This window comes from Pteropus vampyrus, unplaced genomic scaffold (assembly GCF_000151845.1).
Source record: "Pteropus vampyrus isolate Shadow unplaced genomic scaffold, Pvam_2.0 Scaffold6, whole genome shotgun sequence".
NCBI lineage: Eukaryota > Metazoa > Chordata > Mammalia > Chiroptera > Pteropodidae > Pteropus > Pteropus vampyrus.
In genome coordinates this window covers 8822480-8849211 of record NW_011888787.1, presented here as the reverse complement: position 1 = coordinate 8849211, position 26732 = coordinate 8822480, and the positions used below count along the sequence as shown (strand labels likewise).

At 35.6% G+C, this 26732-nt stretch overlaps 1 protein-coding gene across 11 annotated transcripts in view; it reads right to left on the bottom strand.

Annotated features, from left to right (window-relative positions):
- WDR47 (WD repeat domain 47) overlaps positions 1 to 24615 on the bottom strand; it is a 54906-nt gene extending 30291 nt beyond the window's left edge. For 2 of the 11 annotated variants that reach the window (XM_011367966.1, XM_011368006.1), the window contains exons 1-5: positions 24269 to 24615; positions 10830 to 10996; positions 8553 to 8636; positions 6290 to 6374; positions 4121 to 4923 (exon numbers count right to left, since the gene is read on the bottom strand). In XM_011367966.1, the coding sequence (XP_011366268.1) occupies positions 4121 to 4923; positions 6290 to 6374; positions 8553 to 8636; positions 10830 to 10987 (1130 nt within the window). In that variant the 5' untranslated portion in view covers positions 10988 to 10996; positions 24269 to 24615. Of the gene's footprint in view, positions 1 to 4120; positions 4924 to 6268; positions 6375 to 8552; positions 8637 to 10829; positions 10997 to 15900; positions 15919 to 19419; positions 19618 to 19796; positions 19891 to 20475; positions 20697 to 24268 lie in introns of those variants that run through there. The other 9 variants (XM_023536119.1, XM_023536124.1, XM_023536130.1 and 6 more) reach the window with 7 other exon arrangements.
- Between the last annotated feature and the right edge of the window lie 2117 nt (positions 24616 to 26732).

Genomic DNA, 26732 nt, shown 5'->3' with positions numbered 1-26732 from the left:
GGGTTGGTGAAGGAAAATATAGTTTAGAGAAGTTTTAATTTTAAACAATTAACATTTAGCCTACATGTTTATCAAATGTACAAAAATAGATTTTTATTTTCCTTTCCTCTTTTAAGTATACTACATAAGGGATTTTTTTAAAAAAAGAATGTGCTTATAATGGATGAGCACTGGATTATTAAGCAAGGAGGGTAGGGGCTCCCATCAAAAATAAGATGTGTAGCCTTAGGGAAATCACTTACATTCTCTGTGGCTCAACTTCATCTATAAATCAAATAAAAGGTTGGATGAACTACTGCCTAAATTCGCTTTATGAACTCTTAATATGTGATACTGTTATCCAAACATTATTTTTTTCCCTCTAATATGGTTCAACAAAATTTTAAGAATTGTTGATATTTTATTTAAAGGTTTTCTTTGGTTTATTTGCATTTAACATAAAAGCTAAGCATACATTTTTTCCAATATTTTTAACGTATGCTAATTAGTAAGCTTGACATCTCAGGTCGTTCTTAACCTTTTTCTAAAACACTAGCAATTTCTACTTTTCATAATTATACTCTGTTCAAAATTTTTAATAACTAACATCATCCAAAGATGATGAATACCACAGACATTTACACAGATTACCTATTGGTACAAGGCACCATGGGAAGAAATACAAAAGTAAAATGATCTTTGCCTTCGAGGAATTTGATTATGAGTGGCCTCATAATGGCCTCTCTGGGCAGAAGTATGTAAGACATATCAAAACATAGCTTGATGATCCAGGGAAACAGAGCTAGCTAGTCATTTTCACAACGGCACCATTAGTTAGGAGCCTAGTACTCATAAATACCTAAACACACATACACGCACACACACACCCAGAGGAGGAAGGAGAAAGACTTTGAGAAGAGTTTTCAGCTACCAGGATGTGCTGTAAACTGCTAATGACCATAAGAAGCCCTCTTTAATGTCCATAAAGTAGAATTTGTAAGAGTTATTAACTGTATAGCGATAGAATAAAATGACCTTCATAAAGTAACATTTGATTTAATTTTGAACTTTATATAGCACTTCCACATGCATTCTCATTTAACCTGTGGAATAGATTATAACTCTCATTTCACAGGTGAGGAAACAGATTCAAAAGACAAGTGATCTTCTTAAAATTGCATAGCTAGTAAATAAAGCTAGGACTTGAAATCTAATGCCAGCCTATGCCTGAGAATACTTTGTTATTTTGAGGCCTATTAATTTTGAGATCATTACACTGAATAGACAAAGCTTACAAATTTCAACTGATTTTTCTGACTTTTTGTTTTGAGTTTTTTTCTGCTTGAGTGAAAATATATCCTTTAAAATGCCACACTCTCTCCTATAAACCTTTCTTTCATGTTTTATCTTCTTGTTCACCACAGTAACTCCATCACTGTATCCTGGGGATGCAGCATGAAGCTGGCACATAGAAGACACTCAAATATTTTAAAAATATCAACTTCAAACATGCATGACCACAAGTAGGAGTCTCTTCATGTGGCATCTTTAACATAACAGATGTAACAGAGGATCTCAATATGTTTAAAATTATACTTAAAATATATTTTAAAACAAGGCAAACTTTTTCCAAAGTAAATTTTTCTACTTTATCTATAGCACAGTGCCTCTCCCATAGTATGTAACAAGCAACCCTTTTGACATATTGTCCTTACCAAGTGTATGAACTCTGAGGGGAGAAACTGATATTTTTTAAGTACTAATCACATGCTTGTCACGCTGCTAGGAGTTTTATCTCACTTTGTAAGTCAATGCTCTATTTTATAGAGGAGGTCGCTGAGGCTCAGAGAGATTAAGTAACTGTCTCAAGGTTACACAGCTGGTAAATGACAAAGCTATTGTTCAAACTCAAGTCTGATTCCAAAGACCATGCTCTAGTCATTACTCCACATGCTTTGCCTCGTAAGTCTTCCAATTTCAGAGGCATAATGGATGTTTTCTGGGTTATTGCTACTGCTCAGCTGGTAACACATGTTTTACTTTATGACATGTCATATTTTACCTCTCTTATTCTACAATTATCTAATAACTTATACTCCTCCACTACTTTCCATCTTTATCCAGTCATTCCTGAATTTCTACTACTTTTTTTCACCTAAGTAACAGCACATACGAAATCAGGTTTGGCTAGATTTTGTCTGTCTTTTTTTCTTTACAAAGACAATCCCACTGGTGCACAAGTCCAAACATGCTGTCCATTAAACTGATCAAGAGGCTCCTGTCATCTTATGTACTCAGAAGAACATCAGTAGTTGCTCCATAATTGAAGCCCAGCATCCCATACAATGAAAATTTTCTCCAAAGAAATTGTCAAGTCCAAGAAAAGTTTAAAATAGTCCCCACCAATGCTGAAGACTCTCTATTTCTTTGAGATTTAGATAATAAGTTGTCCCTATATTACATTCATCCATTTTCATCATTAGATATCATCTTTATCTTTCAAATATGAAATACAGAAGAGTAAGATGCCTTAATGTGTCACCCAAGGCTTATGCAGGTAAAAATGATAAACCCCAGATAAAATACAAAAAAAATAACTATTTGAAGCACTGAACAACAACAAATAGCTGGCACAACTAGAGGGAAGTCAATCCTTGGAAAAAGGGAACTTTAGGGGGTGATGTTCAAGGGTATAAGGCCTTCCAGCTGAGGGCACTCCCCATTCCACGTAGTGTGAGCTACTCCAGTAGAAAGCTGCAGTTTTAACAGCTTGAGAAGTCAGCAAAAACTTGGTATTGCCAGAGCATCTGCATAGCAGGGGTGAGGATAGGGAATCTGAAAAGGAGAAGCCTTAATGAGAATTACAGCAAAATCGACTGTATAATCTCTGCCCGAATCCTTGACTATCCCTGAAACTGCTAAAACCAACGATAAAAAAAATCTTGTGATTGCCAAAAGCGAGGGTTGTGGGGGAAGGAGGGGGAACGTTGGGTGAAATTAGAGAAAGGGGTTCAAACTTTCAGTTATAAAATAAATAAGTCACTTAACTTACCCTAGAAGCCTCCCCTCTCTTTAAGATACTTTAAGGACAGTATCACAACCCCAACTCCTCTACAGTCTCACAGCAACTTAAAGGAAATGCTTCTGTATATATTTATCCTGTATTTCTTGTGCCTAAACTAAAGTTTTCCTCTTGCTTTAATTAGAAACAGAAATTGTGAGTCCAGTGCTCCTTCCTCAATAAAGAATGCCTCCAACTTTCCTATGTGAATAGGAAAAGGTTTAGTTTTTGTGTTCTTTAAATAAATTTATTGCAGTCAACATTAATACTTCAAAGTATCAACTCTGAGTATATGAAAACAGCAGTATGTTCCAGGGGTTTCCTGCAAAAGCAAGGCAAGAAGTGTCCTAACTCCTGAAATACATAACTGCTAATTAGGAAATTATTATTTCATACCAGGTTCAAAATAAAAACTAATGGTGGCTTTAACACTTATTTCCTTCATGTATATAAGGAATTACTAAAATATATAAATAGAAATAATCAGAGATTTTTATATACATGGGGATTTTTATATACACAAATTTTTATGTTCAATACAGTATTATTTACAGGAGAAAAAAGTATAAACTATCTGCTGTTCTACAATTAAGAATTACATAAAAATAGTGCAGCTATATAATAGAATATACATACATTGTTAATCACTGATCTCAAAAAATGTTTAAGAATATGGAAAAATATTCATAATCTATCAAGTGAATAAAGCAAATTATATGAAAATATATATGGTTCATTCTCAATTTTTAAAATTCTATTCATAGAAAAAAGACCAGTTACCTACATCTGAAATTTTGTGGGATTTTAATTCTCATGTTTAAACTCTTCTATATTTCCCAAAATTTCTTCAGTGCACACGTATTGCCTTTAAACTAGCAAAAGAATACAGGATATAATAGTAAAGATTTTCCCTCATAATTTTAATCATCGAACTTTAAAAAACCCTTTGTAAAGTTTTAAGGAATAACCTTCAAAGAAAGGGACTTGAATATTAAGAAAACACACACACACACACAAAATTAGATTATCTCACACTTGTGGAGAGTTCCTCATTTTTTGTTTTTATGAGCAAATACCTACCGCTCAGGAGATTCTTCATAAATACTGTGACATTCTGTATTTTCAAGCATGAGACTTCTACTGAGGTTTTGTACCCCTGGATAATGAAAGTTAGCAAAGGAGTGTGACATTGGAGAAGTTTTGTTCCCAAGGTCTGAGATTCTCTTATCATGACTGGTTAGTCCACAAGTGAGGCCATCTAAAGCAGGATTCAGAGAGCGGGTCATATAGGCATCGGCTGATTGAGGCCTCCTCATTGGAGATGATGGATAGGGAGAAAGTTTGCTGATAAGGGGAGTCAAAAGATCAGCGTATGCAGCTTTTGTGGGTTTCAGAAGTTTGTCAACATGAATATTAAGCATTTTCTGTTCAAAAGCACAAGAGAAGACAGAAGATGGGAGATTCTGAAGCCATGACAATAAACTCAGATCCAAATCATCACAACCATTACCACATAAGAGGTCGATGCCAAGAAGTACTTCACTCTCTGTAATTTCTTCTCCAGTTGCTTTACTTTGACAAAATTCTACACAGCATTCATAAAGTAGACCCTTCATTACAAGCTGAAATAAACGATTGTTACTTGCTTTAAAACCAGCTTCACTTAGCTTCCTATCAGCAGGGATGAATTCTGCAACCATGACACAAGCCTCTTCAAAACAGTGAACTCGCGCAGTGCTGGGATTCCAGTCCTTAAATTCAGCATGATTGGTCAGACGAGGCAAAGTCAAAAGCAAACAGAGCTTGCTATAATCATCTTTAGAAGGACAGTACTCTTCTAGGGCATGTAAACATTGCACAGCTTCTTGCATGGTAAATTCCAGCTGTAAGAAAAATAGGAGTGATCACCATAGAGATACTATGAAGTATGAAAACAATGTTTCATTCAAATACAAAGATACTTGACAAACTTTCATAAACTATTCAATTGCAAAAGGATAAACTCTATAGTGTCATAGGCTACCCATATAATTTGTTGGATAGTTAACAACCTTCAAGTCAGAAACCAAAATGTTTTTCACTACTAAAATAAAAAGATTAGATAATTTCGTTAATTAGCACATTAAACTTTACTTATAAAAACAGTGCTCTAATTCAGGCTTAAAGCTATCATTTTCAAATGTATAATATTTGAAGGGTAAGAATAATTGACTTTTCTAGAAAAGAAAGCTGAAGCCTACCAATATTCAATTATTTATATAGCTTGCTATCACTCCAGCTTACCAAAAAAGCAAAAGCCATTCACAAATCTGCAATAGGAAAATTGTGTGGGGAAAGAAAGTAAATCAAGGAACATCTCGTGCTTGCTTCCACAGCACATATACTACAGAAAAGAAACATCTAGTTTGTTTACTACAAACACAGTGTGGAGACAGAACAAAAGGAAGCTTAGCTGAGAGAAAAATGATAATAATTTGTATAGTGAATATTATCTTAGAATCATAAGCTTTTAATGATGTAAGGAACCTTAAAGTTTACATAGTCCAGTTTCTGTATCTTACCAATGGGAAAAGTTAGGATATAGATTTAACTAAAGTAATTTAGTTGGTTAGTGACAAAGACAGAATTAGGTCTTTTGAGTCAACATTCTAGTGTTCTTTCCACTTTTAAGTATCATTATCTGGCAAACATTTCTCTATTATGCATGAAAGTATTTTGGTTTACTTCAATGAACACTTACTGGCACTTACTTTGCTTTTTGATATAACAATAACAATAACAATACTAAAACTTTACAAGTTAACTCTCAAATCAAAAAGAATTTAATATCATCAAGTTTTAAACTGTCATAAAGACAAACATTTTATCAAAAAAACCACCTCTGGATCAAAGGAAATACTGAAAAGACTGAAAAGACAAAGGAGGTAAACATAATCCACTCTTGGAATAAGAAAAGAAGCAATGATGTAGAGTCAAGTCAAACATCTATTGCCATCTAAATCACCTTAAACACAAGGGGAGCACAAACTCCCCAACCAGCCAGTCATTCATTTATCATCATTGTCTAAATCATGGAACAAATTTAGACTCAGTACAGACTGAAAGCACTACTTCTGCAAAAGAGCAAATCTTGCCCCATCCTGGCTCATAAAAACTTCAAAAACTCATGATAACAATCTGTTTTAGTGAATAAAATACTTATGACTGAAACAAGACTATGGCGCAAACCTTCAGGAATAAAAACCTTACATGCTGGGGCTCATCTTCTGCTGACATTGCATTGTTAACGCATAAAGCTTCTAAAAACTTCTGCTTCAGGATAATATAGCGAAACCTGTGAAAAATAAAATATGAAACACTGAAATGATTAAAAAGCTGAATTATAGCAAAGTCAAAAACTAGAAATGAAACTCAAGTTCAAAACAGGCCAAGTGTGTCTTAAAGAACTAATTATTTCTTTTAAAAAGACTTAAAAATTAATTTTCCAATATGTCTCATAATCATATGTACTTATTAGTTTACTCTAAGTACCTTTGCTTTCATAAAAATCTTAAAATATTTTATGAAGCTTATCACATTTAAGCCATAATTAAAATAATTTCAGTGGCAAGTAATCCCAATTTAATACTCAAAGGAAGGATTTCTATTTCCAATATTAATTCTAAACAAAAATCAAGTTTTTATGGAAGATGCCAAATGTCACCTAATAAGAAATCAATATCCTTTATATTCAAAATGTCGTTTTCCCAAAATATGACTTTTTTCTTTCAAACATAAGATCTAATAAAAATAGGGCTGAACAGATAAGGAGAAATGAACAACATTTCTAAAAAGTCATAAAATAACTACAGCCCAATAAACTTAATAAAAAAATAAATAAAATAAAAATAAAAAATTATGAAACAACAACAAAAATTTTAACAGGGATTTTTCTGAGAGGAAAAGGAAGAGCAAAGAGTCTACTTGACTTGTCTAAGAATCAAAAAATGCTGGATGCCTTCAGCACTTTAAAGTATTTCTAATAACTGAAGGAAAATAATAATGAAACTTAAGTCATTCTTTCAACTATTGTTGTAGTAGCAAATATGTGTTCAATAAAACAAAACCCCTGCCTTCAAAAAGAGGGTTACCTAATAAATTGTATGAAACATGTAAAGAGCTCCGCAAGGTCTCAAAGTCATGTAAAACCAATACTACCAGAAGGGGTGGGAAGTAAAAGGAAAGTCTTATAAGAACTGACTCTTGGAAGATGATCAGGAATGTAGGAAATGGTAAAAGAAATAGTATTCTAATAAAGAATGTACAAAAGCAAACAGGTATTAAAAGCATGGTATGAAGTAAGAATCAAAAACAATACGAGTTTCCAGTTCTGTTAATGGTGGAGTCACCTCTATCAAGCTAACCTTTCTCCAGATAAAAATTATAAACCCCAGATAAAATACAAAAAATAACTATTTGAAGCACTGAACTACAACAAATAGCTGGCACAACTAGAGGGAAGTCAATCCTTGGAAAAAGGGAACTTTAGGGGGTGATATTCAAGGGTATAAGGCCTTCCAGCTGAGGGCACTCCCCAGTCCATGTAGTGTGAGCTACTCCAGTAGAAAGCTGCAGTTTTAACAGCTTGAGAAGTCAGCAAAAACTTGGTACTGCCAGAGCATCTGCATAGCAGGAGTGAGGATAGGGAATCTGAAAAGGAGGAAGCCTTAATGAGAAATACAGCAAAATCGACTGCATAATCTCTGCCCAAATCCTTGGCTGTCTCTGAATCTGCTAAAAATGAAAAAGAAAAAAATCTCGTGATTGCCAAAGGCGAGGGTTGGGTGAAATTAGTGAAAAGGATTCAAACTTTCAGTATAAAATAAATAAGTCATGGGAATGTAATGTATAACATGGTGACTATAGTTAATACTGTACTGCATATTTGAAAATTGCTAAAACAGCAGATCTTTAAAGTCCTCATCACAAGAAAAAAAAAGTTGTAAATATGTATGTGAATGGATGCTAACTAGACTTATTACGGTGATCGTTTTGCAATATATACAAATATCAAATTAATATGTGGTACACCTAACACTAATACAAGGCTATATGTCAATTATACTTCAATTAAAAAAAAAAATCCTGAAGGCAGCCAAACAAAAAAGAAACATTGCACATAAGAGAATAAGGATACAAATACAGCTATCTGTTTTTCATAAATAATGGAGGCTAGGGGGCAATGGAATGACATCTTTAAAATCTTCATATTATTGTGAAGAAACAACTGCTTCAGATATGGCCCTTGTGACTTTTTGTATATAGACATTGTTGACTAAGTAGGTTAGTATATCAGATTTTCGACTAACTGAAGTAAATGCAACTTGTCCTCTGGAAGTGCTCCAAATCAACAGGATCGAGTGCACTATTTACTGGGAAAACTAATGGTCTTGTTCTTAAATTTTTGTCTATTGTTTTGTTTTGCTAAGCTTCCACCAATGATAAGACACTAAAAACTTTGATGAAAACTCACCTTTTTTTGTCAAATTTTTCCATACATTCTAGAGGCTGAATGAACTGAAGAACTTCATCCCACTGACCATCAAGAATTAGTTGCCTATATAAAGAAAAACCCATGTATGTTATCAAATTTGAGTTACACTAATTAAAAGTGGAATAGATGACAACATAGCATTAAAGCTTCAGTATGAAGTCAATAATGAGATTAACATTTACTATAGTGGTTCCTCAACCACTATAATAAAATAATTTTCACAACTCATTTATAACAGCATATGCTAGATGAGAAGAATTTGTGAATCTACAACCACTCCTCATTCTAATATTTATGTGGTTTTTTCACTTATGTAAAAAACAACGGACTAAGTCTAAAAATTCCTTTATTTCTCTATTCATCTTACAGTGTTAAAGTTATTCTGTGTTATTTAGGGGCTACTGTGTGGGTATGTTCCAGTCTCACTAAATCAGTGGTTCTCAACTGGGGGTAGTTTGGCAATGTCTGGAGACATTTTTGGCTGTCCCAAATAGGGAGCTACTGGCATCTACTGGGTATAGGTCAAGGATGCTGCTAAACATTCCACAATGCACAGGACAGCCCCCTAACCCAGCACACTCACAACAATGAATTATCTGGCTGTGGTAGAGATATCCTTCTCTAAATTGTATATTCTACATCTTTGAGGCATTTGATACTAAAATTTACACTGAGATTGAAAACAGGAAGGAACAAAATCAGGTTTCATCCTACTTTAGTGGTCTATGGGAACTTCTAAAAGTTACAAGGCGTTCTTATTGCTGCCTTTCTTTTATAACAGCAATTTCTCTACTTTGGGATTTTTAGAACAATAAAATTTAAAAAGAGAGGGATGGACAGGAGGATCTACATAGGATTGCCAACTTTGGATTCTATAAAGAGGGACTATTAATAAAAAGCAATCACAATATACATCATAATCATTTTATAAAGGGACATTTTAATACTTAAAAAGGTAGGAAGGACGATTTCAAAGGCCAGGGCTTTAAGCCGAATACATTTAGCTGAATGAGAAACTTACTATTTTATAATTCCTTGCGTTTTACCTCAGACCAGCAAAACTTCATCACAAACCAATGGGTTCCTGGAGGGGGATATTTGATAGCCACTGCTATACTCCAGGCAAGCAATGTTTGAAAGACGGCCAAAAGAATGCTGCCTCAGTGCTGGTTCCCGACTAAGCCACCCGGGGGTCAATGACATTCCTAACACCAAATACAGGGAAGTGCAACGAGTTTAAATAAACTCCCCTACTACAATAAAGCTTTTTTGGGGGTGAGGTGGGGGGAGGGGTGGAGTTCCTTTTTCATAAGTTAGGAACACTTCATTTCTTAGGCCTTTCCAAATCACAAAATGCCACATGTGCAAGAATCTGTACTCCTTATCAAAAATATTTGGTATCACATAAGTATAAAATATATTTCTGTCTAAAAAGTCGGGTTTTCTTTTTTATGTCCAATTCAAGTTAGGATATATTTAGCTTTCTATTTTGGTAAACATGCTAATTCCTTTTTGCTCTGCAACTCCACCTCTAAGAATCTCATTCTAAATAATTCGAGATACAGAAAAAGTCATATGTACAGAAGATGCTGAGTAGAGCATTCATTCAAGAAAAACTGAAAACAATTTAATTGTCTTAAAATAGGGGAACTTAGGAAATTAATAAGAAAATTGAACATTTTTAAAGTATAAATTTGTAATCACGTAGAGAATTCTTATGTTAATGGACTTCTGATGTTAATGGATAAAGCAGGATACTAAATTATGAATGTAACAGAATTGCTTTTTAAATATGCACAGAAAATTATCAGTAGTGGTCTGGGTGGTGGAGTGAGTTTTCTTTTTTTCTACAATTAATGTTTATATAATGAGTATGTTTTATTTCTGTGGCCCCCAAAAATGGTATTTCAGAATATTTTATCTTTCTAGAGCCTCTTTCTTAATCGAATATTTTTTATAATGATGCCACATCTACAATGTAGTTGTAACTGTTTTTTTAATGGACCTCTAGATCTTACTACTGAGAACACAGTATTCTACAGAAAACACCTCTAGATCTTACTACTGAGAACACAGTATTCTACAGAAAACACTATTTTGTAAGTGTTCCATTATAGAGACAAACATTTTTAAAAGTTATACTTATACAGCCTTTTCACGAGTATAAAGATCTACCTGTACTGTACATTAACTTATTAATATGCTTAATGCTACTTTAAAGGAACTACAAACCTCACAGTACTAATGAAATCATACCTCAAGAAAAGCATATCATCTGAAAATAGGCCATTTATGACTCCACTTTCCTTCTCAAGGGCCAACATACTAATGTGAAGCTTCTTTGAATTCAAGAAGTCTAAAATTAGTTTAATGATTTCGACCTCTTTTACATTCACTGTTTCTTCAGCCGTCATGTTGATAGCCTAAATATTAAAAATAATAAAACAAAAATTAGTCCCATTGTTTACTTCTGAGTGTTATTAACTATATTGCATAACAGGTTTCTTGGAAATATTTAGTACAGGTATTTCAAAATGTAATGACTTGAATACTTATCAAAATCAAGTCAAAGAAATAAAAACAAGTCGTTTGTTAAGGTGTGATAAAGGTGTAGCTAAGATTTTTTTAAGTCCTTATCTTTGAGAGATACACATTGGAATAATTACAGATTAAATAATATATAATCTGTGATTTACTCTAAAATAATACAAGAAGAAAAGTGGGAAGAGATAAAGATAAAATGATAATCATGACAATTGAAGCAGCGTAATGGTAAATGGTGGTTCATTATATTTGCTATGCTCTGAATGTCTGGGTCCTCTCAAAATTCATATGTTGAAATCCTAAACCCCAAAATGGTGGTTCTAGGAATTGGGGTCTATGGGAGGTGATTAGGTCATGAGGGCAAGGCTCTCGTGATTGAGATTAGTGCCCTTATAAAAGAGATCCCAGAAAGCTAGCTTGTCTTGTGAGGATACAATGAGAAGTCAGCTGTCAGCAACAGGAAGAGGACCCTCACCACAAGCTGACCATGCTAGCACCATGATCTTAGACTTCCAGCCTCCAAAACTGTAAGCAATAAATTTCTGGTATTTATAAGCCACTAGTCTACGGTATTCAGTCCAAATAGACTAAGACAATATTATTCTGTCTGTTCTAACACAACTAAAATTTTCCATAATAAAAACGCTTTAGAAAGTCACAAACCATGTTTAGCCATGCCTTAGGTTTGTCCTAATACTTTCATTCCATAAGCATTTACTGCCTTTTTCTCTGTAACAGGCATTGTCTTATACTCAGGAGACATTGGCCCTGTCCATAAAAACTAATAGTCTAGCTGCAACAAGGAAAATGTTATACCCTGTACTTTGGAACCAAAGGAAACAAGGCTGGTTAAAATGTGCAACTTTAAGTAACATTGGCAGTATCAAAATAAACATCAAAGATATTTCAACTCCCTAAAATCCCTTCTAATTCTTAACTGTAAGTCTGCAGTTATACTACTGAGCGCGTTGCTTATGAATTCATAAAGATTTAGAACTAGGAGGAATTCTGAAGATCATTAGGTCAACATTCTCATTTTACAGATGAGGCCAAACAAGTTAACTGGCCTAAGTTGTTTTCAGATGTTAAGGCTCAGAGCAATATGAAAGACTACCATGCTAAGGGGACTAGCTGCAAAGAAACATCTGATGAAACAGACTGCAAGCATGTCTTTCTCACAGGACCAACTAACTTTAACCAAGCTCACAGAAACAAACACATATGAGTATGCACACCAGTTAATTTTTTCAATTTGTTCACTATTTTGTCCATTTAGTTCTTCATAATGAGAAATGTAAATATCTAGCAGACTAGAATGCTCACATCAGATGAGCGTATTTTCTCTCTTAGGTAGAGAAGGTGGTAGGATTAACAAGGGACAGCGCATAGGAAGGTAATTATATGACCCAAATATTTAATGATATCAGACTAAGCTAATTGGACTAAGCTAATCTTACACATCCATCTTCACAAGAAAGACATGCCTGCCTCAGGAAACAGACAAATTGAAAATCCCATCAGGCCAGCTGCCCAATTCCTCATGCTTTGGGTTTCCCTGCACTGTCCCCTGATCTTACCACCTTCCTGTTCATAGACTTTGTCCAAAAGAAAATACAGTAAAATTAATGATATGTCCACTCATTAAATTCTAATCACATTTCAGAACTGTCTCTCTGAGATTACTTCTAGAGCACAATGATTAGTGATTTTAGCATTCCCCAAATATTCAGATAATTCTTACTAGCAAAAAAAATGGCTTTTACTAATTAAATTCTCAGAAAAATATTGTATTCCCCACTTAATCTCTAAGTTCTTAGAGGACACTTCATTTATATCACTATGTACCAACCATACAACTTGCAGAATTGAGACTACAATTTTCTGACGTTGTTCAATATACCCAATGATATTAAACATTTTATAGGCTTCGTATATTTAACATTCAGTCTACATATAAAGTAACTCTGGAGTTACTATGAATCTAGAGCAATAGTCCCATTTTAAACCAAAACTACAAGTTTAATGCTGCCATCATTTATGGTCAATAAAGCCTAAAAGAAGAAGACATATATTCTTATGACTACATATTTTACATTGACTTTACATTTAAATTTTAAATAGATACGGAAAATGACCAATTGTAGGTTATCCTAGTTAACCTACAATTGGTCAGGGTTTTGTTAAAATTAATTTTAAAAGGATAAGTTTTAATTCTATACTATGAAACTCCCAGTAGAAATATATGGTATTTTAATCATCCAACTCAGAATTTTAATTCTTATAAGCTTCACTATTGCTATATATAAAACTTACACATATGCTTATGAGGCTGTATCTCAGAATTATTCTCTTCTAACCACCCTGTGAAACATTTTTAGAGCCTCTAAAATTCTAGCTATATAATTTAGAAATTAGATACACCATATACAGCAGTAGTCCCATTACCCGTGGGGTATATGTTCCAAGACCCTTAGGGGATGCCTGAAATCTTGGATAGCTCCATACCCTATTTATACTAGGTTTCTTCCTAAACATACATATCCTTTCACCTAAAGGAGGCACTTAATGGCTTTTCTTCAGCATATCCGAATTGCCAGCATCACCACTCTTGTGCTCTGGGGTCACTATGAAGTAAAATAAGGGTTACATGAACACAAGCACTGCCGTAACAGGACAGCTGATCTGAAAACTGAGACAGCTACTAAGTGACTAACAGGCGGGTAGCACATACAGCGTGGATATGATGGAAAAGGATGTATCACGTCCAGGCAGGATGCAGAGGGACAGTGTAAGATTTTATCACGCTACTCAGAATAGTGCACAATGTAACACTATCTGTTTCTAGAATTTCCACTTAATATTTTCAGACTGTGGTTGACTGTGGGTAACTGAAACCACAGAAAGCAAAACCACAGATAAGAGGACTACTGTACATATTTTTAAAGATAACATTTAATTCATAAACATTGTTTAATCTCCTTAAACTATTATTCACTGCGAAGCTAGAATTTTTCTTTATACAGAGAAGGAGATGTCAATAATAAATGCTTCTTCAGGGAGGCTATAAGTCAGTAAGAGTTAACTATCTTAGGAACAACTAAAATTATCTTTTAAAATGAGATGTATAGTACAAAATGTCCCTTAGCTGAATTAACTTAACATGTAAAAATCAATGAATGTTTAAAAAAGTACAGAGTAGATCATTTTTTTCCAACTGTTCTAAAAGCCATTCAAAAGAACAGAGCTCTGGCCCTTCAAACTGACTAGTATTTAGCCAAAATCAGCTTTGACAGCATCTTAGGTGGACCTGCCAGCCATGGTCCATATGAAAAAACAATTAGCACACAGAATTTATGTAGGGTGGAAAAAAGAGTGTATTCCACTGAAAATAGAAAAAAAAAAAAAAGAAAAATATCAGAATGTTTCAGTATTTCCATATTACGTGACAGATATATCTGTAAAAAAAAATTACAAAAACATCTTCATAAATTTTCCTTTAATAAATTTTTACTTATATACAATATCTAGACTAAGATATGGAAACATGAATTTTCTTTAATAATATGTACATCTGAAAACCAACTGGAATGTGGTTAGTATTTTAGTGCTTAGACAACAATTAATATCCACAGAAATAAATTTCAGGTTGAGTCTCTATGTGGACTTGTACTGATACTTATCTTAGTGGAACAAGATTAGAAGAATGTATTAAGGGGCATGAAATAAAATTTTTATAAATCTAAGATTAAAGGTAAAATGTTAATGATAAGAAAAAAGAAATAATGGCAATAGAAATATACTGACTTCTATGTATATTTCTATACATAGATGAGGAAAAAGTTTAGTGAAAAAAAAATCAGTGCTTCTAACCAAATATAAATAGCTATGATTGAAATGTTCCTTTGCAATGAGGTTACTTATTTATAACAGAGTAGGAAGGAAGAAAAACACACAAGGCTAAGAATGATTCAAAGTATAATGTTAAGGGAATTGGGGTACAATCATTATAAATTTTATAGCCAAGAAAAAAGTGCTTAAGAAAGGCTCCATTAATCCCCAACTTCAACCCACACAATAAAAACCATGCTTTTTAATCTTCCAAGATTATAGAGTGCTTAATGCTGAACTACAGTGCTTTACAATTCTAGTTTACAGGAAATGAAGTACTGTGAAGCCAATGAAACTATCAAACAACACTGGACTACTGTACCTTTTCCTTTAAAAAAAAGGGGGGGGAGGTAGACAGGGGGGAAGAAAAAAATTTTTAAAAATAATAAAAAAAGAAAAAGAAATTTGCTAGCTATTCTTAATAAAATAGCATTCTAAAAACTTATGTTGTTCCTAGGTCATTTCATTGTAAATGTCTGGTCCTTCAGGAATTATAAATGTGATGTTGCAAGTCACTTAATCTGTATGGGCCTCAATTTTTTTCACAAAATAAAATTTTTTTCATAAAATAAGAGGGTTAGTTTTGGGTAATTTCTATGATTTCCCTTCAAATTTTATAATTTGGTTTTAACTCACATTTCAATAACATGAAATATATTCTGGGGAATATCAAGTCTGGGGTAATCAGAATTCTCTAATCTATGAGGTCAGTTTAATGAGAAGAAGGAAAATACATTTATTTTAGATCATTAAAGGAAGCAAAAGAAAAGTCCTTCTAATTGCAAAGCTCTGTCATGTCTGCTAATCAGCTAACGTTTAAAACACGGATGCAGCATCCATGTGTCCCTTCTTACTATTGACAGCTGTTCACTATTCATCAATTATTTTAATTTACCTTCTGGAGCTGTGAATGATCTGGGGCCTAAAGAACAAATTACTTTTTTAAAGCGGGTGCAGCTTTATATAGCTATAAAAAGAAAAAAAATCAATTAACATAAACTATATGTTGTGTATATTCATAAAATATTACTAAAAAAAGACACAAGAAATTGATAAAAATGGTTGTCTCTAAGAAGGAAAAGTAGATAATTAAAGAATAAGAATGGGAAGACTTTTCACCATAAACCCTTTGTACTTTACCATGTACAAATATTACCTATGCAAAATTTTTTAAAATATAAAACATAAGTAATAAATTTTCAATTGCAGGTAACTTAAAGGAATTAGTAATATAATGAATATAATGTATTTATTATATATAACAAAGCAATAATATTTCAGAGTGATTTGTATTTTTTTCATAACCCAAGAACTCTTCCTTAGATCCAATTCAAATATTATGTCAATCTTTATGAGATAAAGTATTTGTGTTCTTTCCATATTCAAACACACAAATATTTTTAAACATATTTAAGCACTTAAATACTAAAAATTGATAAAATAAGCAAAAACTATTTTTGACTCAGACTGTGTAATTAAGTCACATAACCTAGAAAATGTAAAGGAAAAAACTGTCAAATAGGCACTAAAAATGTAAAATGTAAAACTACCATTTAGCACAAGCTGCCATAAACAAAGTTAAAAGACAAGGACAAACTAGGACTAAATGCAACACACATAAACAGTTACCATCTAAAACATAAATAGCATACTCTCCCAAAAATCTAGTTGAACAATGAGAGCAAAGAATACAGACAATTCACACAGATGATTGATAAATTTATGAAAAGATGTTTAATCTCATTAGTGACATTAAGATACCATTTATGGCCTACCAATTATACAAAAATTAAAAAGACCTGAAAATATCTAGTGTTGGCAAGAGTGTGGGTAAATGCCTCTTCATGCATTGTCTTAAAAATATAAATTGGTAGACATTTTAAGAGAGACTCTGACAGCATGAAATTTTTATCTATGAAAATTTTAAATGTATATACTCTTTGACTCATCAATTCCAATTCCACTTCTGGGAACCTATTCTGCAAAAATACTTGCAAATATACACAAAGATATATATACAAAGCTGTTCCTTGAAGATCTGCTTGTAATAGGGAAAAACTAGAACTAAACTGAGTTCCCGTCGACAGCAGAATTGTTAAATTATGGTAAATTCATACTCCAGAATACTAATGCAGTGATGTACATCTACACACCCTAATAATAGAAAGGCACATCACAGAACAATATAGTTATCAATAAATATTTGCTGAATAGACAAATATACATAGGCCCATTTATTTTTTTTAAAAGGGAGGGCATAATACCTCTATGCCTAAATAACAAAGGTCTGCAGCGATACCTAACAAACTGTTCAGAGTGGTTACCTCTAACCTCTAAAAGTATGCGATTGGTTAGAAGGCAGGAAACTAGGAAGGGAAAGGGGCTGAAGGGAGACTTTTCCACTCTTTACCATTTGTATTATCTGAATGGTTCACAACCAATACGTATTTATGCATTACTTGTACGTTTACACACACATTTCTTGTATGAATACAATTTTTAACTGTAAAGAGAAAAATACTATGAAAATGAAAAAAATTATAGGATTAGATAGCAAAGGTTTTCTTCTATATCAAGGTACCAACAAGAGTAGTCTCCCAAAGATAGGATTAACTGCTATGTTTACAATGCAAAAGCTATTGGGCACTATTCTAGGATCTTTACTTAAGTTGTTTAATTGGTCCTTCTAACAATCCTATGAGATAGGCAATTTCATCCGATTTTACAAATGAAGACACTCAGCTTTGTAAGGTTAAGAAATTTGCCCAGCATTTATATCAAGGCTAAACATATCTCACTGGAAACTGAATATTTCTTTCAGAAGTGTGTCAGGACATCATAAGTCCTGGTATCATCTATGTCATCCCCAACCAGGAAATCTTTAAAAAATACCATAGGGACCTATTTAACAGGGAAGCAAAACAAAGAGCAGAGGCAAATATATACACATTTTTTTTAGATTTAATTTTAGATCAATTTTTCATTAGTTCCTTAAACATCTGAGCAAGTAGAACTCATCAACTCTTCTTTAGTTCCTGAAACATCTGCCTTATCTTGGTAGCCAGACAAGAAACTGTCTCCTCCTCCCCAATTCACATCTTAAGCTTTGCAACAATGAATATCAGAATTTCTGATTGTGAAAGAGACACAGAAATACAGAGACAAAGAGGACAGGCCAAGAGAGAGACAGAGAGACAGCGACAGAGGGGGAGAGAGAGAGAGAGACAGAGAGACAGCGACAGAGGGGGAGAGAGAGAGAGACAGAGAGACAGCGACAGAGGGGAGAGAGAGAGAGAGAGAGACAGTGACAGAGGGGGAGAGAGAGAGAGAGAGAGGAGGAGGAGGAATGGAGGGAGGGAAGAAAGGAAGGATATACAGTAGCTGAAGATTACAACGTAGGGCAAAAATAAAACCATAAGTCTGCTAGATTCTAAAGCTTTCTACTACACCACATTGAATCCAAGAAAGGAAAGGGCAAAGATACCTTACAAAAACAAGAGAAAACATAAAATGGTTAATGAGACACCTAATATGCCAAAATGAAAAGGCTTCATAGTACTGAAATCATTTAAAATTATTCTAGCAGAGGTTCCTAGTTCTATGATCTTTTACAATATTTTTCTATTAAACAATGTTAATAGGGTAGGTAAATAATCTAGAAATCTGAACTACTAACAATTTAACCAGACTTTTAAACATATACTTTCAGACAGAGAAACAAAAAGTACATTGCTCAACTGCATAAGAAACTAAAAGAGAATTCAAGATTACTTTTTATTTTAAAATCTCTCTCCAGATCTAATAAAATATACTTCCTAACCCTTACTTAATAAACCCTACTTGAATTTTAAATTGTTATCTAAATGAATATCATCATCAAAACATCAAAAAATAAGCAGTGTAGAAACTGGTGGGAGGGAAGGGAACCCCCCAAAAAAAGAAAAGAAAAATTTAGATCTAAGAACTCTAGAGTCAACTTTCAAGTTTAAAATGAACTTCAGTTTTTAAAGTATCTGTGAAAAATCACACCAAATATGGGAATATCTAGACAAATCTAGATAAATTTTAACATTGTGTTGCTACTACTAAATGCTTTACTACTAAACATAATTTAGTTTTTTTAGAGCTCAACTAAAAGTAAAATCAGGGTGTTAAGGCATAAGAATTTTAGCCCTAAAAACAAAATGTGTACAAAATTTTATTTTATTCTTAAATAATACTTTTTGCTCCTTTGCTTCGTGCATGTTTAAGACCTATCAGACCTCTGCCATGTTTCAGACTTCAGAATGAATACTTATGAGTCAGAAAGCTCACAAATTGTGTCACTGATCTTAAGAGAAACCTGATGGGGAAGTACGAACAGATCAAAGTAAGTCCGTTCTTTAAAACAATTCAAAATGTGAATCCTACTTACCAATGAGTAACAATGCCACCACTTAATTATACAATTATTATCAGCTATTAGGTGGAGCTAAGAACTCAAGGTCTCCTGACTCTGAGCCAAAAGCTTTCAGTATTAATCATGCAAAGAATTAAAGAAGTTTTAAACAGTTTATTCCTTGAATCGTCACAGCAGCTTATGAAAATTCAAACATTTAAGCAGAATTTCAACCTATAAACACATAAATAAAACATGTAGAAAGTTATAAATCTTAATATTTGTAATAAAAAATAAATTTAAATTCCAATCACTAATTAATGCTATATTAACTAATTAATGCTATATTAACTAAGATCAAAGTAAAATATATAAATTCATATATTATTCCTTTCTTATTTGTTTGTTTTTACCTTATTTGTGGGAGGAAAAAAAGATGCTTTATCCAAGAACACAGTTTCACCTTTTGTTATGTGATGAGAACTCAGCGATAGTTTTCTGTCACACCTAAAGCCAAGGTTCCAAAAGCAGTTTTTGTAAAACAGAGTAAAACTGTCCTTCATGTTCTTTTTTCATTCACATTTTTTTTGTTTTCAAAGAGAAAAGCAGAATTTAAGGTATTTGTGTATGCTTCAAAAACTGAACTACTTAAAAAATGGATTTTTTGTCAGTAAATCAACATTCAAAACATATAAGGAAATGTACTGAACCAAGTCACAAAAACTTGAAAATGTATTGAAAAAGCCAAAATTATACAAGAATTAACTACTGAAAGAAGTACCGTAGAGTGTATACTATATAATTATCTATTAAAGTTTTCCATTCTTAACTTTTTGACTTTCTTAGGATTTATATATTTATCACAGAACCGAGCTGCAAGATTCCTTAAATCCACTCCTATTTAATACAGAATATCCAAATACTTATCTCTGACAGATGGTCTGCCAACCTCTACATAAATGCCTCCAATGAAGATACCCCCGAACATATCTGTGAAAGGCAGTCTTTAAGATGGTCATCCATAAGCTTACTAGTGTTTACATCCTTTTGCAGTTCCCAGCCTTTGAGTGTGGGCTGGATTTAGTGACTCACTTCTATCTAAGTACAGCAGAAATGCTGCGATGTCACTTGCAAGATTTAGAGAGACTGAAGTATCCATCTTTAGTGCAGGCATGTGCCCTCTCAGATTGCTCACTCTCGAGGAAGTCCACTGCCATGTCATGAGGAAATCTTGTGGAAAGATCCAAATGACAAAACTAAGGGATGCCTCCAGGTAACAGCCAATGAAGAATGGAAGCCCTCAGTCCAACAGCCTACAAGGAACAGAGGCTCACATCACTGAGACTGGAAGGAGATCATCCCCCTGGTCAAGTCTCCAGGTGAGACCACAGTCCCTGTGGCAGCATGACTGAAACCCTGAGTGACCTTAAATCAGAAGTGTCCAGCTGGGGTGTGCCCAGATTAGAAACAGTGAGATTTGTTGTTTTTACCCATGAATTTGGGGGTAAATTTCTTACACAGCAATAGACAACACAAAATATCGATTTTCTCACAAGTATAAAAAGGTTTTTTCCTAATATTAAATTGAAATCTACTTTCTTGTGACTTTCATCTAGTTATGTCTTCAGAGTCAGCATAATACAGTCTGTCATGTTAAAAACTTTCACACATTTGAATCTGACAATAATCATGTCTATTCATCAAAGAGCTTTCAGATTTCCTACCATTCTAGTCATTCTCCTCTTAACATTTGTTAATCTGCCTCTTAAAACATCCAAAATTGAACTTAAAACACCATATGTAGTCTGGTCAGCAACTGTATAACACTTCCAATGCTGGGGACACTTTAAATGAACACATCTAAAATATGAAGAGTACCGTAAAAGAACTACAAATAAAATGCCATGGAAGTTCAGAGGAGTAATGCGGTTTCCTGCTAAGAATGGGTTTGAAGGGCTGTTAATATCCTAATATGCAGAGGTGGGAAGGGAAAAGGCACTAACATTTATTGTGCATCTACTATGTCGGGCCCTGCACTAAACACTCCATACCTTATCTGTGTAATTCTTACGACTCTATAATTTCATTCTACAGATGATTACACTAAAGCTCAGAGATGTTAGGTACTCGTCTAAGGGCACACAGCAAAAAAACCTGTAGAAGCAAGAATGAGATGACAGAGTCTATCTGACTAAAATCCTGTAACTTTGCCACTATAACATTCTTACATTTGATATAAAAACAAGAGGGGATGATTAGGATTTAAGTAATCCTGAGACTAATGTCAAAGTTTTAGAAATTGGAATTCAACTTATTTCTTGTGCTATGTAGTGATTTACCATTCACTGACTAAGTCTAAGGCAATGCTTCTTATACTTTTCTCCAAAAGGGCAGAAGAAACTAAACACATCCCCAGGGAGCCCTTAAGCATGAAATGTCTTTGAAGTGTTTGAATTTTACCTTAGAAATCAGTGTGAATATTACATTGTCTATGTTATTTTTGTTTTACTCTAAAAACAGTATTTTTTTAATGTAAGTCTTCAAGTGAAATTGATAGCATCTCCATAAGTGTGTGCCATGTTATGTGACCACAGATTTATTCCTTGGCACATAGCACCTTACTCTAATAGTCCAAATACTCCTACTTGAAAAGCATAGGTTAAAGAGGACAAAGTAAGCTATTTCTTTATAATTCAAGAACCAATGATCAACAATGAGGATTATTTAATGCCAAACGAAACTCAAGTAAGAGTTATTGGCTATAGCCTTATTTTCTAAATATGAGAACATCCTACTGAAAGCAAGATAGCAGCCCTGACCCACATACGGTGAGGAAACACCCTTTTCTCCATGTCACCACAATAATAAAGAACGTCTGCCAAGGAGTAAAGATGTACCTTAATAGTTCCCATGAGCCTTTAAGGCCATTGTAAAAAATAAGGTCCTGGACCTAAAAATGCTAAATAAGTAGTTCATGCAGAAAATGTTAATTATCCTTGCCAATGCTCTATTAAAACCTCCACTCTATTAAAAGGTAATCAATAGATGACTTAAATTTTCCTTCCAGAGTGATTTCAAATACATTATTTTGTTCAACTTCAGAGCCTATTCCCAGACTAAAACAATAGCAGGTATTATCCCCATTCTACAGATCTAGAAATCAGAGTCAATAGTGGGGTAAGTAGCTCTTCCAAGATTATAATCAGTAGCAAAGGGAAACTTAAATCCAGGCAATGATTTCCAGCTTACTCATCTACTAAGAAAAACTGCATCTTTTCACACTTATATTTTGAAGTGTTTCTCAAACTGCAGCATATAGCAAGCATATCACATGCTGTCCATTCAGTAACTGATAAACTGGATTTCACAGAGGAAGATGCTGAATACAATTATGTAACTAGAAACACAAGATAGTACCCTTGTTCTCTTATGATATATCCCTATTACTGGCATTTAAAGAGGGGGGCAGGAGGGAAAAGAATTAGGAAGTCAGAGGGTTAAAATCTCTTCACACACACAAAAATCACATATCTAGTACACCTGAAATTAATATAATACTGTACATCAAACTGTAAGTGAAAAAAATTTTTAAATACATATTTATAACAGTATTTATATTCGTTTTTTTTTAACCTAATAATATACTGTTATGGCTTAATTGCTTATCTTTTCCTTCACTGTATAATAATTTTTCTTCCCTGTGTGGAAGCGATCTACCCCCAAAACCTAAGGTAAAATTGTTCATTACATCTTCCTCCTAAATGAGACTTCGAGAATATGTCACATAAAAGAAAATGGGCTCTTAGGCGTCTCTCCTTTCCTGTAAGATATCAATGCAACACATGCCAACACTGGAGACAAAAAATTTCTACTTGGATATACTGTGAAAAACGATTTCTAGCATACCAAAAACCTCCATGTTAATTTCTGTGCCATTAACTTCTGGAAGTATTCTATGAAGTCTACAACAAAGGATGGGAAATAAGAGGATCACAACCTATGAATCTGGGTGGAACAAAGACTTCTCCTTTCATTATGCAGAAAAAACCAAGTTGCCAAAAACGCGCCGCTCACATACCATGCGTGGTTAGTGACTGCAAGTCTGGGTATAGAAAAGAAAAAATCAGATGTTGGTCAAACGCCGCCGCTGCCCATCCCTGCTCCTGCCCATTGTGCCCAAGGCCTGGCCCCAGAGCTACAGCCCCAATCTCTTTCACCCCAATATAGGGAACTGGCTTAAACCTAGGAGCTCTATAACCTCCCGCGTCTCCTGTGCGGACGCCCCCCTCCGAGGCGCAACCCCCGTTCCCAATCCAGTCGCCGCCCTTCCTCTGGACCCCAACCCAGACCCCCAAAGGCTGCTCCCAGTGACCACAGACGTAAGAAAGGCCAAACCCGGCCCCGCAGGGCTGCCCCTCGCCGCCGCTAGCTCCCGGCCTCGCAGCTCCCTCCCCTCCTCCCGATCAAGGCGTGCCCACTCCTCGCACAGGCTCCGCGGAGCAGCGAGGAAGAATCAGCGTCGTCTGACTCCCTCCCGCCTCTCGGCAGCAGCGCGATGGGCACAACCCCTGCGGCCGCTTACTGCCCAGGGGCGAGCAGGGCCAGGGCGCGGGGCGTCGCTCTGCCCCTAGAGCCGGGCGGGCAGTGAGGGGAAGGTGTGGTCCAGGGGCGGCGGCCTCGCATAGGGCCCGGCCGTGGGGGCCTCACTCCTGACCCCGGTCCCACACAAGCCTACCCAAGACCGTCCTCCCGGACCGCGAGCGCCGCCCTCGGGGTCGCCTGGGTCGGAGCCGCATCTGGTAGTGACAGGTGGCGATGGGTGACCATGGCAACGCGAGGTGTGCGGTGAGGCCCGACTCCGCCTCCGCCACCCGGAGTCACTCACCTGAGGGCAAGCCGGGAGAAGCGGCGGAGGAGAAAGCGGCAGGGAGGTCGGCGGCCGGGGCTCCGAAGCGGCCGGTTCCGGGCGGGGCGGGAGCGCGAGGGCGGCGGTCTGGGCTTGGCGTCGGTCCCCCCGCGCGTCAGTCCATCAGCCCGTCAGTCAGTCCTTCCTCCCGCCTGCCCCTCCCAGGTCGGCGGCCGCTCAGCCTAGCCGCTTGCAGACTGCGGTTGTCAAGCGGAGCCCGAGCGAGCTCCAGCCCCGAGCCCAGCCAATCGCTGCGCTTCTCCGAGGCGCCTCAGGACCCCGCCGAGCGGGGCGGCCACGCAGGTGCCTGCGCGGAAAGGAAAGTCGGCTGGGCGGGCCCAAGGCCGGCAAGGTGAGAACCCGCCTGAACGGACCGGCTCCGGGTCCGGGCTCCAAGGACCAGCTGGACCCGGAGAAAGAGCCCGCGCAGCGATTGCGTGAGACCTGCAGCTGGACGCAGACCCTTTGCCCGCTGTGACCGTGCTTCCCGAAATAGCGTGAAGGGGGGGTTGTCGCCTCGCAGTCTAGCGTTCTTTGCGCGTTAGAATGGACTCTTAATACTCCTCCCCTATAATTTATTAATAAAGACTAACAAAGTAAATCTTGCCTCCGCCTCTTCTCGCCGTTTTTCCAAGCAAGCCCCATTTCCTTCCTCAAAGCTCCAGCGGCTTATTTGCTCCCTTCTTGATTTCTCATTTTGTGATGCTGATCTAGCTGAGGCATCTGTCAGTTTCTTAATATTTAACGTGTTCACAGTTTACTATCCCTTTTGTATGTAAGCTCCTTGGCAGCAAAACTTCACTATTTCCCACTCCTTCGGTGCACTTTGAGGACATCCATTAACCAGACCACCCATCTCTGGAAGATCATCACCAAACCAGAAGCTAAGAATGCAGGAGTGGTTATTCTCAAGAATGAACTTTTTACTATAAGAACTCAGGGTTTTTTTTCTTCTTCTTCAGAACACTCTGGGTATTGCCTAGTTGTGTTTCTGTTTGCAAACACTAAGACCCCTGAATAAGTTTTTATCATTTATTTCTAACCAAAGCCTCCTGATTTCATTTAACCTTGGTGTATAAGCAGTATTCCACAAATATATATGATGCTCACCTGGGCTGAATTAAGCATTCAAGGGGTAACCACGTAGAAATAAGGAAGAATACAGTGAACCTCGTTCTCACAAAGGCTAAAAGCCAACAGTGAACTGGGCCTTTCAACTTAGGGAAACGTAAAAGGAGACTGATAAGAATAAACATCAAAAACGTTTCTCGAACAGAAGAATTTGATCCAATTCAATATAAAAGAAAAGATAGCTTGAGGAAAAGGTTTTAAGAAAAATATTTACAAATTCAAGGAAAAGAATTTGAACAGAAAAGCTGAACTGCAAAACTTCAATTGCCTAGTCCTGGAAGAAAGTCTTCATTAAGAACGCTCTCAGTGATAATTGACAGACGAATAAATATAAACACAACTTAATATTACCCCAGGTCTTGATGTTAAAAAAAATTTTTGGAAAAAAAAAATAAATTGAAAGAGTGGGCAGATACGATCTAACCTAGAAATAGTTTTCAATTATTTGACCAGTATAGTTCACCTGAAAATCCGCTTCTCAATCGTGACTCTCAAACAACAGCAGTTCCAAGAACCAGAATCATTAACATATTTAAAATATTCAACTGGATCTAGAAAGAGTTACTAATTAAGGATAATTTGACAAACATCTAACCATCAATTAGGGGCAAAGTGTTATAAAAAAAGAACCTGACTTTTTCTGGTACTACACATTGGTTTTGGCATTCATTAATAACAAAATGAAGGGTTTGCCTATGTTCTCCTCAAAGCCTCACAATCTCCTTTAAGATGCCAGCTCATTATTCCCATTCAGAGATTAAGGGAAATAACCCGCCCAAAGCCATACAACTGATATGTAGCAGAGCCAAAATTCTAACCATTCTGACTCTTAAAACCTCTTCCCACTCCACGGTGTAAACAACTGGAAATTTTAGCTTGAAGAAAATGGATTTTATTCTGACAAGGTAGAGAGAATGAAAGGTCTTATTCATGTTTATATCTCCTATATTCTATGGCAGTGTCATTTGCATCTCAATTTTCAATAGTCATCAGAATGTTAGAAGCAAATACCTAACTATTATATTTCCAGAAAAGGACACAAGTAGGAAAAGAACCAGGCACCGAAATACAAAACATCTGGTACATCTTACACTTGTACACTGACAAATGCATTGATTGTGTATTTGCTTCCTAATGTAACATCAAGTTTTACACTACAACCTTAATAGCTGTTAGCCTGAGGTATCACCTTTCCTTCTGTACTCAGTCACACTGAGATTAAATCTTGTCTTTCACTCTAGTTGCTGCAAAGCAGTGAATTGTTCCAAAAGGACAAGGCTTTCTTAGATGAAGGACTGTCCTTAGGTCCAGA